This window comes from Limanda limanda, chromosome 2 (assembly GCF_963576545.1).
Source record: "Limanda limanda chromosome 2, fLimLim1.1, whole genome shotgun sequence".
Classification (NCBI taxonomy): Eukaryota; Metazoa; Chordata; class Actinopteri; order Pleuronectiformes; family Pleuronectidae; genus Limanda; species Limanda limanda.
Window position 1 is genome coordinate 26,093,586 of NC_083637.1, and position 16,664 is coordinate 26,110,249.

General features: G+C 39.8%; 1 protein-coding gene across 1 annotated transcript in view; it reads right to left on the bottom strand.

Annotated features, from left to right (window-relative positions):
* Window positions 1-2,420: 2,420 nt before the first annotated feature.
* dnah6 (dynein, axonemal, heavy chain 6) overlaps window positions 2,421-16,664 on the bottom strand; it is a 55,060-nt gene continuing 40,816 nt past the window's right edge. Inside the window, exons 66-83 of the mRNA XM_061085463.1 lie at window positions 15,962-16,141; window positions 15,557-15,790; window positions 12,428-12,563; window positions 12,045-12,217; window positions 11,468-11,658; window positions 10,816-10,976; window positions 10,029-10,117; window positions 8,510-8,656; window positions 8,229-8,367; window positions 5,913-6,032; window positions 5,676-5,797; window positions 5,262-5,391; window positions 5,012-5,139; window positions 4,604-4,789; window positions 4,025-4,097; window positions 3,631-3,782; window positions 2,914-3,136; window positions 2,421-2,524 (exon numbers count right to left, since the gene is read on the bottom strand). Of these exons, the coding sequence (XP_060941446.1) occupies window positions 2,421-2,524; window positions 2,914-3,136; window positions 3,631-3,782; window positions 4,025-4,097; window positions 4,604-4,789; window positions 5,012-5,139; window positions 5,262-5,391; window positions 5,676-5,797; window positions 5,913-6,032; window positions 8,229-8,367; window positions 8,510-8,656; window positions 10,029-10,117; window positions 10,816-10,976; window positions 11,468-11,658; window positions 12,045-12,217; window positions 12,428-12,563; window positions 15,557-15,790; window positions 15,962-16,141 (2,688 nt within the window). The remainder of the gene's footprint in view (window positions 2,525-2,913; window positions 3,137-3,630; window positions 3,783-4,024; window positions 4,098-4,603; window positions 4,790-5,011; window positions 5,140-5,261; window positions 5,392-5,675; window positions 5,798-5,912; window positions 6,033-8,228; window positions 8,368-8,509; window positions 8,657-10,028; window positions 10,118-10,815; window positions 10,977-11,467; window positions 11,659-12,044; window positions 12,218-12,427; window positions 12,564-15,556; window positions 15,791-15,961; window positions 16,142-16,664) is intronic.

The window sequence follows — 16,664 nt, forward strand, 5'->3', positions numbered from 1 at the left end:
AACAAGATATTTTAATGAATACTTTGAAATATTAAATGATTAAATTAATAGATTTTAAAAGATATAGCAAAGAAGCACAGCCATGCATGAAATAACATGTGAAATGAATACAGGTCATTTTTGACCCATGGAAGGATAGTGATACAAAAATGTTTTTTATTAAAAAAGTAGAAAAGGACAAATGAAAATAAGAATTTGTGATGATCAAAAACAAGTTAATTGAGGAATTCCTGAAATTCTGAATGATGAAATAAATTTATTGCAAAGATATTTACAATTTAAACTCCATCGGGTCATTTTTGACCCATGTGTGTAAACTTGATTTAAAAATACAAAAACTATTTTATCTCATAAATTATGAAAGATAAAATGAAAATAATGATTTGTGTTAATCAAAAACAAGATATTCAATGAAAACTTTGAATATTAAATGATGAAATAATTAGATTTCCAAAAATATAGCAAAGAAACACTCAGCCGTGCATGAAATAACATTGTAATTCAATACGGGTCATTTTTGACCCATGTTGTGCCTTAGAGGGGGTGTGCATAGCTTGTGTATCAAAGGGTTAAAAAAGGTAACGATAAACCAGAGTTTTCCATTGGACCCATCTGTTTCAGACATGAAACGTGTCCTCTTCCCCCTGACTTAATCCACTGAGATGAAAGTGTGTGTGCTGGATGCTAAAACATCGTTAATCTGGTTTCAGAGTGACTGGGGCATATAATCTCATCTACTCCTTCAATCCTTTTCCTCCCTCTTCATTGGGACTTTTATCCTTATAGCAGCACATTGCAGTGCTTTCAGTTATTCATAGACCATAATCTTGACTCTTGAAAGGATTGATTTGGGAGGAATGAGGTTAATTAAGGAGGTTAGGGGACATTAGATGCCGCTGTTAAAAGAGTTTCAGAAATAAATCATGCATGTGTGAAGTTGTTTGCCCTTCATTGTGTACACACTAGTTGGAGCCGAGTGCACAAAATGAAAAGTGAAATTAAATGAACTGGATGACCAGGCTTTGCAACTGAAATAAGGACATTTTAGAGCATGAATTAAATTTCACGCTGTAGCAAGTTAAAACTGTGTCTGTTTTCATTCCGTGATGAAATCTGTGTGAAGAATAATAAAATGAATTGTTTCACCTCTGATCTGACACGATGAAGTGTCAGTAAAAGCCCCCTGCGGAAGCCAAACAACTCATCACCATTTACAGCTTTAGGGTGGTGGTAGTACACCATGCACTTCCCATCAATTGTAGTGATGGATGTTCTGGTGGATGTATCATTTACATCACCGCTTGCTCATTCAATCATTTACATTCCCCTCTTTTTTTCTAACTGGGCTGCTCCCTGCAGGTTGGTGTTAAAAAATAATGTTTATATAAGCCCACCCCTGCTTGCCATGTGACAGAGGCTAAGATGGAGTGGGTCTGCACCCTGTCCCACTGCTACAGGAGGGTGTATTTAATGTGTTTGAAGGGCCATTATTTATCTGTTAGCACTGTGTGCCCTAAGTGACACAAATATGCTGCTGATGGGTGAAGGGGCTGTGGGCGGCAGCATTTCATCATTTGATGATCATCACTCCTTCTGTCTCAACTCATTCCTCTTAGCTAGCTAATGTAGTGTGGTGGAAAACAATATTTTTAGTTGAAAAGTAGCTTTTGCATACCTCAGCTGTTTGTGACCTGAAACCTATACGACATTTCTAATACCTTTATGACCTTTCTATTACTTATCGACTGTCCAAGAACTTAATTTCTGTCAGCTTTATCTTCAAATGCAGAATATGCAAATCAATTTCCTGTCTCAAACTACGATCCTGAGATCCCTGTGACTCTCTCTGTTGATCCTTTCTGCAGAAAGTCCCTATTTAAATACACAAAGACAAATTTGGTGTTCCAGCCTTTTGTATTTTCAGATTTTCATCACACACATTTTCTTTTCTTTGAAAATTATCAACATTTACTGTATGTATCTGTTCATCGATCTACTGTATCTGTCTTTTGTCTCCCTGTGCCTACGTGTGTTCTGTAAATTTCAATTCATCTGATGACTTACCGTAGAAAATGTAAATGAAGCTCTCCAATGTATATGGTGCATAAACTGAATGTCTCATCCTCAGACACCTGTATATACAGCAATGCTCTCACCATGTGTCAGCAGGATAAAAAATGTATTGCTGCATACAACTGATACTCGAGTCTTGGAAGGAAGAGGGTATCAATATGGGATAACTCAACAAGATGTTTATTACACTGTAGAGAAAAATGAAGTAACCCAACTTTCAGCGCAAGTGATGTCTGTGAAATTCTCCATCATCAATTCAGAAAGAAGCAACATTAGCTTAACATTAACTAACTAAATTAAAGGTTGTATATAGCAGTGAATGTTCGTTTTTGTCCTTGAATTTCAATTTAATCATTCAACTGGCACAGGAGAGCAGAGGCTTTTGATATCCAATAATCGCTGGGTCGTTTGGAGGGAAGCATAACCGTCACCACAAAATTAGTAGAGTGACCTGCAAGAAGACAGAAAGTAAGGGTGAGGAACACATTTTAAACAAAATAACATTTCAAATCTATTACATTGATTTGTGTTCAAAGACCTTCTCTGTACACACACCAAAAAAGTCCCTACAATACTCTGAGGGCCTGATCTACTAAAGATCCCAAATAAAAAGGGGGAAAAGTGCATTAGTAGATCAGCTTGCATGTTTTAAGTGGGTGAAATCAAGTTTGCACACATTTTTACACACGCAAACCTTTAGTAGATCAGGCCCCAACACATCGATACTCTCAAAAAAGAAACAAGTCGCTGTCTGTTCAGTAAATATGAAACATTTCAGATAAATTATCTTAAATTGTAAAACTTCTAAATCTAGCCAGTATGTTTAGATGGAGACTGTACCGGTGGTGGACAGTGTCCCGGCTCTGGCGGAGGTCTTGTACAGAGGAGCCTGGTACAGCTCAGGCTCAGGCTCGTAGTTCTGCTGTGGCTCGAAGTGCACCACCGGCAGCACGCCGTTCATCATTCGAGGCAACGCATCCTCTATCACCATGTTGTCATCGTCCCAGCGACTGGCATCCATGTACATGCCGTGCACTAGCACGCCATTCTCAGGCTCTGGTAACTGTTGTTTCCACAAATGAGATGAAGACAATGGTGAACAAAATGAACACACCAAATCAGCCCATCCAAATCGTCCTCCTGTGTGATGGTAAAGAACCTTTGTGGACCAGAGTCAACCAGTTTTATCTCACAGTGTTTAGTGCAGATGAGGCAAAAACGATGAGAGGAAAGAAAATCTGTGTGAAATAGTTGATCGAGGATTATGAACAAGAGGAATTATAAATTCTGCAGTGAAAGTTCAGCTGAATTGATGGATTACAAATAAACCAGGGAATAATTTTGCAATGACACTCCAATTTTGTGTTTACTTAATGTCAGCTTGCAATGTTTATATTACTTCTCCTGCTGTCATCCATACAAATTGTGGTAGCTATGTAGCTATGAACTGTCTAATGTCTTTAGGTTCAATTCCAGTGGACAAAACCAACAGCCATAAGTGAGAGACAAGCATCTTAAAGCATCACATTTTAAAAATCAACATCTCTCTTCACGTACCTCCTCATCCATAGCCAGGCAACCATTGCTGGGTAGATTTTCCATAGCCTCGCAGACTTCTGCCTGGTCCCTGTACACTGGCACCATGTTAAAGCGGAAGGTCAGCTCATCAATGGGCAACTTGTAGAACCTTGCATGATTCTGCAGAACCCCTAGAGTGCAGATGGCAGAGGAGGACAAAAGCAACAGGTTTTTTCACATTCTTTAGCAAGATCTTACAAATTAAAAATAGTGGCAACAACGGACAAGCAGTTCAGAGCTAATCACACTTATCTCATGCATAATTGAGAGAATGGTTACCATAATTCCAGTATATATCATGTGAGCTTTGTATTGTGCTTTAGCTCTTGTGAATTAAAAACATGGATGAAATTTTGGCGCTGCAGTGTTTTACCAGTGAGAAAGCCTTGAGGGAAGAAGAATCCTGAGATCCAGTAAGATTTGGGCAGACCATGTATGATCCATGCCTAGCGGGAGAGGAGTCAAGAGAAAAAGACAGTGAGAAATGCAAAGGTCTGTTTCTTTAAATAGCTAAACTCTTTTAATTTGTTAGTTTGGGTGTTAAACAAGCCATGGTGCATTACAGCCAGCACTGTCACTGATGGGACCTGAAAGTGACTCAGACTTGTGCTGGCAGAGTGAGACACATTCTCTCTTTTGAGATAGTGAACATGTGCAGTCTGACTCAGCGGCTACGCATCGCCACCTAATAAACTAATTTGACGCTCCCCCTGTTAGTCCCCTTTGTGTGTCTGTGTGCAAGAGAGAGGGGTGAGAGTGAGTTTTGGTGATTTTGCAACACAGATGTTCAAAACCAATCTTACGGAAGAACAGTTTAAGTCAGGTTAGATGAACAAAACGCTGAAAGAGGGAAGCAAGGGAGGGACGCACGGAGAGAAAGAGACAGGGTGCATGTTGATGTATTATTAGTGTTTAAAAAATAAAAAAGTTTGACATGAGTGAAGTGAATAACCTGGATGAAGGAAGTCCTGAGGGCCAGGTCCCTGACCCAGGATGCCAGGGTTTTGAGAGAAGGGTAGGAAGAGTTGGCCCAGTGGCTGGGGACCTGGTTGCTCAAGAAGCTTGTGTAGATACGATCCATTTCTTCTGACATCACCACCAGACCTGCTATGGCCTTCTGCAGCGTGATAAGAGACACCTGGGCGACACAAACAGAATCCCACATGAGAATAAGGGAGTGAAAAGAGCGAAACAGCGATGTTTGTTTTAGATAAATAAAACATCATTTTTATTGGTTCCAAAGTAACTAATACCAACAGCTGCCAGGGTATTCGCTTTGATCAGAGCTGTGTCCAGGCAGCACAGTTATAATTCAATGATCTATAGTACAATTTAAACGTGTCTGTGTCATATGTGTCACCCTGAGCACTCTCAGCAGGCGGTTGAATCGGTCTACTTCCTGCCCCAAAACAGTTGTGAGGGAGTTAAGGCGGCCATTTTCGTCTCGTATAAACAGAGCTTCCAATGCTTCATCCATGTCGAGTTGCTCTGCACACACACACACACACAGGATAGAAAACACAGCATAAGAGATTAAGGTTATGATGATACACATTCACAACAATGACCGAAATGCACATGGATGTTTATTTGTGTGTGTGTGTTTTTACCAGGAAGCTTGGCTAGTATAGCTTCAGCCAGCTCACAGACTATCTCATCACTACTTTTGGCTCCATCCATTGCTGACGAGCGAGGATTAACTTCCAGTATGGTGGTGATTAGACCCATGGTTTCTTTGCGCTGCGGGGACAAAGACACAGACAAACACCTTTACCCACACATATTACGGAATATATAATTTTTTTTCATTGTACCATTCCACTCTCATTGTCTCCAAACAGAAATGCTTGTATAACTGGCAGTAAATTGTGCGAGGAACTCTAGATTCAATCATAAATACAAGACGATTAACTCATTATTTCTAAAAAAACACACAAACAAATGATAAAAACATAGTTGATTAGTTCATAATATGATTCTGGAATGACCATCAGACCACCAGTAAGTTTAGTACTGTTCCTCACCTGGAAGGCCAAGTTGGCGTTCATATGCATTCCAAAGACTTCAGGATCATCCAGGATGGGAAGACCCTCAATATACATCTTATATTGCTCCAGTTCCTCATTCTCTGGAGCGTAGTAAACACCTAAAAAATAAAGTGTGTGATCATTAAAACACATGGACTCACACACCTTGTATTATATCCCATTATATTGTATAAAATATACACATATTGCGTAAAGCTTGGCATTGGAAACTACCTGAGGTTGAGTAGGTGTAGCCGTGTTCCACAGACCGAGGGGAAAAGAAGCCTCGCAGGACTGTCCTGAGGCAGCGCTGGTCCCAGGCATCGGTCACTCTGCCCCCGTACGTGATCTCACCTGCGGACACAGACCCAAACGCCACAGGACGTCAACAAGCCGCATCAACTTTGCTATGTAACTTTAAGAGGTAAACAAGGACTATGCCTAGAGACGGTCCCTCGGCCCATCTTTGTTTGTTCTTTTCATAAGCAGCTCATTCTCATGTTGTGTTCCCCTTTGTGTGGCAGGTATCTAGAGGGCGGAGTCTTGTTGATGACCTTGGCAAGTCATTTTGTGTTAATGCATCCAACATCTTTCTCATTCTGCACGCACTCTCAACACTGACTTTACTAATGAACACATCCCTCAGTATCTGCAATTCATGCTAATGTTAATTATTTTATGTTATTTTTAAATAAACAACTCCCCATCTTCCATCATCCTGCGTCCTTCACATTTGGTCGTAAAACCTGCCTCTGTCTCAGCTTGGCTTCAAGCCACAGTGCCACACACTTAATTATTTAAAAATAAATTCAGATTCAGCGAAACTTGGAAGAAGACATGAAATGTTTATGAAATCTGAATATGGATATATATATAAAAAATGAAGAATATGTGGGAACATTTGTAGTCTCACTGAATTAAGTAATTGATCTGTGACCCTTAAAAATATGGTGTTAACAGTAATATCTGCCTTTAGACTGTCTAGTCTTTATCTTGTGTTTAACTTTTCCTCAAATATTGTATATTAGCTACATTTGATATAATATATGTAAAAACAAAAAAAAATTGTATTTGCCATCATTCTTTCTATACTGATTTGTTGTCTTTATACTGCGTTCTTATTTTAACCGACAGTATGTTTCAGAGAGATAAAGAAGCTTTGGTAAAAAACTGTCATCCCGAGGGCAATGGCAAATAGTATTGCTGTGCTTTATATTCCATTTACTCTCATTACAATATTATTAACAATATGGAATATAATTTTGTTTAAGACTTAATTTGAAATGATATGATATGAATTAGAATTATGAGCTACTCAATGGTTCACAAAGCAAAATTTGCTTTCAGACATGCACTGATATCCAGAGACTCGCCAAAAGAACTGTATGTGACTACGCAAATGACCAAGTGAGATACTCTGGACTTTCTTGACATTATTATATAACTTCACAAAATGTCTGCTTGTGCCGATATAAGAAAACAGGTTAATAATAATAATATTTCAAATAATTTGATTTTAAATATCTAAAGAGGAAAAAGCGGTGCTATTCACATAGAACAGAATGACGAAGATGTCAAGAGAGCTTTTGGTGATAAGAGCCGACGTCCTTGTTGATGTGCTGTAAACAAAATCCCATGACCTTAAATAATGCGTTTACGTCTGCTCCTGCTCGATGCAGCACCCAACAACAACACGCTCTGTATATTTCTGTGTCTGAGTAGAGAATGTCCTTCTGCCTTTTTCATATGTGAAAGACAAACTCCAGAAAAAGTCTGGGCCAAAATGGGCAGACAGTGTCAGGAGTTCATGTGTGAAAATGTGTTTTTATGTTGACTTCTTTATGTAAACAAGATATAATCTATATTATGTTTGGGGATTAAAATAGTCACATAGTCCAGAGGGTTCTACAGCGGTACTGGACAGAACAAATATTTTAATTTGTATAATTTATATAAAAATATATTTTGTAAAACATTGATTTTTAAATGGAGGGGGAAAATATCCATTCTTTTTGATGGCTATTTTTAGTTTTATTGAAACTCTTTCAGAAAGATGTTAATCAAACTATTTTGGTTTTGGGAGGACACCTCCAGGTACCTTGACAACATATTTAATATTACATGACGTCAGTAGCACAACGGTTCAATTTATTTCTTTATCTGGTGTGTGTTTTGGGAACATCTGTTCTTTTCATTTTATTTCCATAAAGCCACAGTTGAGAGGAACAGAGCAGCCAAAGTCCACAGCTGCAGAACGGAGTGAAATCCTGTTAGAGAACTGTCCTGCTACGAGAAATCTGCAAATATTTGGCTTTACCCTGTTTCACTTGGTGCTTTATATGTGTGTGTGGTTGATAAAACCACAAGGGCTGTTTTTGCAACACACTGGCAAACATGGTGATAAAAAGAGACATTCACACTTCCTGCCCTGGTTAACGCCGAACCATCTCAAGTTTCATGTACTGTTTTGCATATTGCAATTTGTGATGTTTTATTTCGAAAGGACGCACACACACACACACACAAACACCAGAGTGTAAGCTTTCTTACCGGTGATGTAGATGAGAGCATCCCATGGGATGACGCCATCTTTGCAGTAGAGGTTGAGGTTGAGAAGAGCACACTCCCTGTCGCTGTCAGTAAAATCATAGGGGATGTTCCAGCCCAGAGGGCCAAACTTCTTTCTCTCCTAAGACACACACAGACGAGACACATGAACAAGCAGAAACGATGCAAACACATCAAACAGTGTGTAAAGAACAACAAGAAAGTGAAACATATCTATGCGCACAAAGCAGAAATGATCAAGTATGGTCTAGGCTGTTTGTGACCTGGATGATTGCATGGAAAAAGCAGATCCCAAAGACAATCTTCCTCCACTGTCGTCCCAGAACGTGCTCCTCAAAGGAATTGCTGGAGATCTCTGTGAAGGCCCGTCGCATGTTTGCTCGCAGGCCTTTGGGAGGCTCATTGGTCACCTGGACACAAGAAAACACAAACACACAGGGTTAATCATGCTATTATTGAAAGTTGAGTCCTGTTCAGACTGAGAAAAATCCTGGGATAAGGCTTTTCCTACATGTCTTTATCGTTTTCCCACATAGAAAAACATGTGTACAAGTGTTTTCTTGCCAAATCTGAACCCTGGAAAGTCAACTGTCATCTTAAGTCGGACAAAACCTGATCCCTGCGGATCTGCAAAGACAAGTCAAATCACACTCTACATCAATTATATTAAAATGTGGTAATTAGTGAGAGCACTGTTCAGCAATACATTTATATTTAATTGATATTATCAACGGTTACATGACTCAAATGCTGTGTCCCAAATCAGGGGCCCCCTCCTTTAGAGAATGCATTTGAATACTGATTATGTCACATTGGAGCAACTAGGCTGTCCTATTTGAAGGTTCCTCCAAATACGGCGGACAAATGTTTCCTTTAATTTCTGAGCAACAATGGTTTCAATGGTTGGGTCCTTCACAGGCTAATCTGTCCCAGGGTTCATAACACGTGAAGAATCGCTTTTTAAAGAGATAAGGCAAGTAAAAAGACCAAAACATCAGACTCTTGTACTTTTACCTTCTCATGATCCTCTCATACTTTCTAAGTATCATGATTCAACTCCAAGCAGCTAATGGTACACATCTTAAAAAACCAAAGGGCATTCAAACTTTTTTGTCCAGTTCAATGCAGCTCTGTTGCCAGGCGGCGGGGGTAAGGGCCATAAAAGTTGGTGTCGCAAATCCTGGAAATACTCCCTAGACCATATCGTCTCATTTAAGTTTGACCTTCGTGGTCTCTGTGTCGCATGAAGGAAAGAGTGTGGGCCACATAAACCGTGTCCTCTGAAGGAAATGGCCACTGAATAGGGACACATCCAGTGACATTGTACACTGAGAAGAAACCCTTACCATTTACATCTTACTTTCTTGAGAGAGAGAACATTTGTTTAGTTAGTAAATAACCTCAGGGCCAGATCAACATTCCACCAAAAGAATACAATCATGGATTATTGTACAACATATTTATTTCCCAGTGTGTGTGTATAATAGAATAATATTTAAAACAGATTAGATCTCAGACAAATTGCTTTGAATGGAGCCCTTACGTACCTACAGCCAAATCCAGGATGCATTTTTACATATATGTTTACATGTTTCCACACAGCAGCACTATTTTACTTCTAATCGCGCTGCTCCACCACTAAATGAGTTTTTGTGCACCTTAATGTGATGCAAAAATATACTGAAATCAGCAGAGAGGTTCTACATAGCTTTGTGTGTGTGTGTGTGTGTGTGTGTGTGTGTGTGTGTGTGCGTGTGTGTGTGTGTGTGTGTGTGTTGTTACCTTGACGGAGTTCTGCAGCACGGTAACAGGAAACACGTTTGTTGGCATGGAACTGAGAAACAAACGGAATTCCTCGTGTATCACCGTATCTGCATAGGAACAGACAGGAATATTATTCACAGCCATACATGAAGAAAAAAAAAATGAATGGTTCTCTCTATGAAAAGCATATATTAAACTAATTTTATTTGGCAAATCCTAAAGTGACATTCAAAAGCACACAACTCTCTCCAATTGCTTCTTTTTAATACCCTGCAAAGTTGCATATCCGACAAATATTTGTCAACCTGTCAAGCATGGAACTAACCTGGAGCCAACAGCTTTTCTTGTACATTGATAATCTCATAACTCAAATGCACATCATGAAGAGTCAACTATAATGGCATATTTTAGGGCAGTATTTAATAATATCAAATATAAGTCATAAATATTACTTTGTATTGGGTATCACTGGTGTGATCATGATTTAGCTTCATTTACATGTATCCTTTAAATTGCTGCTTGGATCTGGTAACCCAACTATTTGGGACTCCGGGGGGTAATTTTGTTTCTCGTTTCATTTCATATTTAAAAATTCAGGATTAGTACTGTGTTTACCCCTGCTTAATGACATATATTCAGAGATTACTCTTAATTGGAAGTTGCAAAACTACAATGGATTGATCTTTTAAGCCCTTCTTTTCAGGTACGAAATATAATGAATAATGACATTTTTGAAACTGAAGGATGGTCAGCCCTTATGTGTTCATGCATGCATGTACGTGTGTATATGCTAATGTTACCACACCAGGCTCAGTGAAGGTCTTGATGAGCTCCTCCATGGCTAACAACCAGGACACAGCCAGATGGCAGTTCTGCAGAAAGACCCACTTGCCACTTTTCAGGGCCTCATGGATCATCTTCTCGGCTATCGGCCCCTGGCCCTGACCCAATGAGATGGATTCAACGCTGATAGACAGGGAAAAAACAGCAATTACCTATACAGAACTAATACATGGGATCATGTTAATGATTAATTGTATGGCTTGGAAAATACATGCCCTCATGATACTTGGCCGACCATTTCCATTAAGACTGTTTAGTATTGGTATAAAAATATTTCCATTTATTGTTAAAATGTATTGTGCTCACTAATACCAGACCGTGGGAAAAAAGCATTCAAAAAAAGAAAAGAAGAGGATTGTGATCCTTGAATCATTTTGGGTCCTACCGCTCATCATTGTATGTTACGATGATACATTTAAATAATCTTTTACACCTTTACTTTTAATGAATCACATGGGCTTTAGTCAAGTTAAAAGTTTGAGAGACCAATCTGTTCTAATTAACCTTACTTGATTTGGGTCTTAAGACATTATTACTTCTGTAAAGACAACATCCCTTAAAATGTATCCATTGTTCCACTTCAGCTACCTTCCATTTATAACAATTTGTTTTACCTGTCGAGACATCCTCTGTCTTTTGCAAAACGTTGGAAGGCACCCATAGGGTCAGATCCTGTGCTAAGAATGAAGACCAGTGGGGTGGAGGAAGACAAGTCGTTGTAAAGAATAGCCAGGTCAAGTGGAGGGTTTTCCACAAACTGCTTCCCCAGGCTGACAATCACAAACTCTGTTGCAGCAAACACCACCTGGGAAAAGGGGAAAAGGGGAAAGGAAGTATTGTGTGATAAAAAAGCAAATCTGATATAAATATACTCCAGGGGAGTGGCGAACAATGACATTATGGGGACATAAAAATAAATCAAATGTAATAGATAAACAAGTTGTTTTAATCAAAAAGTGGGCAGAACCTGACTGCACCCACCAGAAGGCTTCATTTCCAGATCCAGTTTCTGACATGTCTAGTTTACTATGTGAGAACAAAACCCTGGATAATGTTTTGGCAGGGTCTTGCTAAGGGGCCGGAGACCAGCATTATTGTACATTTGTGCAATAAGCAAAATCCTTGCTTGGTTTAAAAATAAAAGTAGCATTGACAAAAAATGATGAATACTGCGTCTTTCTATGGGCTCACCTCCTCTTCCATGAGGCTCTTGATGAGGATCAGCTTCTGGAAGGCTCCTAACCTCTCGTTCCAGTAACCTGTGATGTCTCCCTCCTTCTTCACCTTTTTGGACTCCGTAAGCGGAGGCAACTCTGACACGTAGTCTTCCCAGGTCTTTGGATTAATAGATGCTTCAAAACGTCCTAAAGGGAGGCGACTTTCATTTAATGCCACACAAATCTTTATGGGTGAATTTTGTAGATCTTAATAGTAGTGTACCAACAGATTTGTACACTTTCTGATCACAGAATGGTAGAAGAATAATAAGAAGAGTGAAGCTGTATCTGCTACAATCATTCTTGTTCTTGTATTTAGCATAAACACCATGCAGTACATATATTGTGTTACATTACCCATCTGGATGTGGATATGGGTTCGGGTGATTTCCTTGGAGAGGTCCTTGAAGCAAGGCAGTGTGTCGTCCAGCTCGCAACATGTCTGCCAGTCAAAATCAGTAAGCCATGGCACATCTGGCCGCTCCACAACGTCCTGTAAGATGGGAAAATATAAAAGGACCCAATTACAACAATAAAGGAGGGAGATGGGGACAAGTTGGAGGACAGACCTTGAGGAGAGAGGCAGTCAAGAAGAATTACGGGACATCAATACAAGTGTAAAGAGAATAAGATCGAAAAGGTGGACATCACAGATGAGAGGTGGTGGCATGGACATGCAAAAACTAATTTGAAAAGCACTATGAACTTGCAATGGATGGTAATGTGATGGATGTCATGAAACTGTGATGCAAAAGACAGGAGACAGAAACACAGAGGTGAAGGAAAAAGAAGGACGGACGGCATCAGCATGAGGATGATGGCGGCTGACAGGCAGCACCTCCAGCCTAAGTAATGCCATATAAATGAGACAAAATGGTGGGTGAAAAAAGCAACACACCCCTGGATGGCATTGACTGATCTGTCCTGTGGTCTCAAAACCATCTGAACCAAAAATAAATCTCAAAGGTCTTTTTATTCATGGCTCCACTAACCTTTCCCCTAATGTATTGCCCAAACCGATGGGGCCTTGGCTGCACCCTGCCCCACTGGGGTTTGAAAGAGAATGTGGTATAGAGTGAGAAGGAAAAGAGAGGCAGATGGCAAATACACAAACTAGCTTAGTTAGGAAAATCCTTTGCTGTATATGTGTTTTGTTTAGTTTTTTGAGAACTTTTTGCAGATTTATGACAAAAAAAAAAAAAAAAAAAGCAACTAGCATGTCCTTCAGGGTGGTCCCTTTCAGCTGAACGCCTGTAAGTGTGAACCAAACAAACACACATCTGTTATGTCTCATTACAGGCGAGCATCAAAAGCAACTGTCAAGAAAAAAAAAGGAGCCTTTGTTGCTGCCGGGGAGTTGCTAGAACCAGATCAAGAGTCAGTTTGTTCCAAGGATAGCTGCAGAGTGGATTACTGATGTGGCACAAGATACTGCGAAAACACTCTGGGACAAGACTAGACATTTTCAGCTTTTCTTTCTGGCCGATAATGAAACAAGTGACTTAACAAATACTGACAATTTAGTGCCTGGGATTACTGCCACGTTTGATGTGAGGGAGGAATTGTTGCTGTTGAATGCTGTTAGCTCATGAAACTCCTTCAGACATTTGGTGAAAGGTTTCAGGACATAAAAAGTAAACTATGCAACAAAAGGAGCTGAACATGTATTTATATTAATTTTATGTCATCCTAAGGATTTTCTCCATCTGAAGAGACATGCGCTGATGTGGAAACATACTGCATTGACCAGAATATATTTTTTTCCCCATAGATTACTGTTGCAAAGACTTTGTTCTACTCAAGAAAACAAGCTGCAGTGCCATCATCCCTACCATTCAAGATCTGACGCCTCACCACAGACAAGCAGTTCCAGCTACAAATAAAGGGCTTAGTGTAATATATGTGTTCAATAATTTAGTAAGACCCTGAAAGGATGTTTTCAAAATTAAACTTTCCCAAGTAGCCAACAATCCTTCTAACAGAGCTTCAGAAGTCCTGCGGGAACGACCACCATCTCAGAAGCACTCTGTCAATCAGGCCCTTTTGTATGATTGGCTAGAATGAAGCCACTTTGAAGTTAAAGGCATTGAGCAGCCCGCTTCCAAACAGCATGTAAAGGACCATGAAAGGTTGAGGAAAAAACTCTGGGGTCTGATGAGAGAAAAACTGAATCTTTGGAGCAGAACTCTGAATAGCAGGCACTGCTCACATGGTGAAGCACTGTGGCGGTGGCATTATGCAGTGGTGGGGCTTCTCACTGGTAGGGGCAGGGACACCACAGAGAACTGAAGGAAGCATGAACCTGCTCCAGAGTGAGAGTTACCCGAGCCCGGCTGTGAGGCACCACATTTCAGCACGACAATGAACAGGAGCACACAGCTAAGACAATGCTGTGAGTGGCTACACTGACTGTCCTTGAGTCGCCCGGCTAAACACAGATATTCTCCATTTCTTATCTCCCGTACACAGAAATATTTATTTTGTCAACCTCTCCACAAAAAGACTTATATGCTCTTTTGTCTCTCTCCTACTGTCTGTCTTTTTCATCAGTCTCTAGTTCCTCAGGAAGGAGCAGAGAGAGGGCTACAGCCTAACTGTGACAAAGGACTTTTCCCCCCAGCACAATCCTGACAAGTGAGGGGGAGAGAATGAAGACATTGCTCACAGGCCAACCTGGGGGATTTCCGAAGGGAAAAATAAATCGGCACCTTGTTTATTTCCAGCTTAAAGGATCCGGACAAAAAACTGTGACAGTTTTCTCTATTTCCCGTAATTATTTTAATAAGGGGGAACCAAAAAATATGTTTTTTTCCATTTGGAACTCATGACAGTTAAATATGGGTCGTTATCTCTCTGCTCCTGCCGGCAATTAAGCCTCATTCCTTATGATTCGTTCTGGCGTCAGTGGTCAAATCTCCTTATTACAAGTTGGACATTCTAGTACTGTATATTCAAACTCTGTCCATGTCGTTAAAACCGCAGCTAAGTTGGATCAGTTATCCCTTGTAAAACCTGATGGATTTCATATTATAAATTAGCAACAATACAGTCTAGAGTTATTATAATACTAATACGATAATATTAACTATCTATTTTAATAAAATATACTTTCCTTTGTTGTACTGCCGCAATGTTTATCTAACAGTAGAAGGTGTGAAAATGTGGCAGCAAATGGGATTTGATGCTGCGTTCATCTGAGACAAGAATTGTGGCTGACACCACTTGGTTACTTGGAGCAGAAACTAGTTACTGTTATGATTTTAACCTCAACAGACTTGTTTTTCCAAACATGAAAATACTCCAGAGACTTAAGTTGATGTGATGCTTATAACTATTTCTGGATTTATTTATGTGATTAATAACTTCATCCACAACATCAAAGTATAAACACAGTGATTGATAAGTTATTATCAATTATTTAACCGTGAACACCACTCATTTCTCATGTTAACATTCGACAAATGTTAACAATCTGTCACACCTCACCTTTTCTAAGGAAACAGATCCTCTTAGGAAGTGTTGCCATTCCCCATTAGAAATCTCCCCGCTCTGCCTCATGATCTCGACACACAGCATGAAGCTGTAGATGAGCTTGTGCTGCTCGAAGAGGCCTCGGGACACATTGATGTAGGAGTTTAGCAAGATCTGGTCCAGCAGGATCTGCAGGCGCTTCTCTAACTCATTGCTTTTCTCTGACGTCTCAATCGTGGAGTTAAATAGCTGGGAATAAAAAAAATAAAGGTAAGTGAATGGGACAGCGAGGTATGCAGCACGAAGTCAACAATCAGGTTACATGGATATTTGAAGCACCTTCGTTGTGAACCTGAACAAAGCTTAAAAAATACTTACATGTATATTTGAGTGGGGGTTGTGAAATAAACATAACAATACCTGTTTGAAGTACTTGAGCGAGAACTGGTACATTGGGTCTATCTCAGAGAGACTGGCCACGACAAAGTACAGGACGGAGCCTCTGGTGGCCACAGGTCGGTAGCGCTCCCTTGCCGCGTTGATCATCAACTCAGTAGCTTCTGCCTCCTGCAGACGGTGCTTTATGGCCTCAGATGTCACCTGATGAAGAGCGGAGACAGGAAGGAAAACACCATAAACGTTGCTCTCTTTTCTTTTTGGGTGGTTGGGAAAATCACAATGTTTCCACACTGCTGACTTGAACGTCCCTGTGAGGTCTGCAAGCTCAGGTTTATTGTTCATCTTGAGCTAATTGAACTTGCCTCACTGTTAACGCAGGCATGATCACCTGATTATGATTGGAGCAAAATAGTCATGTCACAAATGCGGTTTGGTGTAATGTGTAATATTTGCAAAAAAATGCACCGCTTGCTTTTACTATTGATTAATTACTATATTTTGTGAAATTACACCATTATAGTGAGTTTTGTAAGATTGTTAAAGTAATGAGAGCTCAATCGGCTGCATCTGCTGCAATGGTACACCACAAGGTTGTGGATGTCTGTAGGTTCATTTCAATCTCATTTAACAAGGAAAATTGCTAACAAGGTAGAAATCATAATTGTAGATGATTACAAATCATGTGCATCATCATCAATCTTAATAAATTCATTATTAATATCAG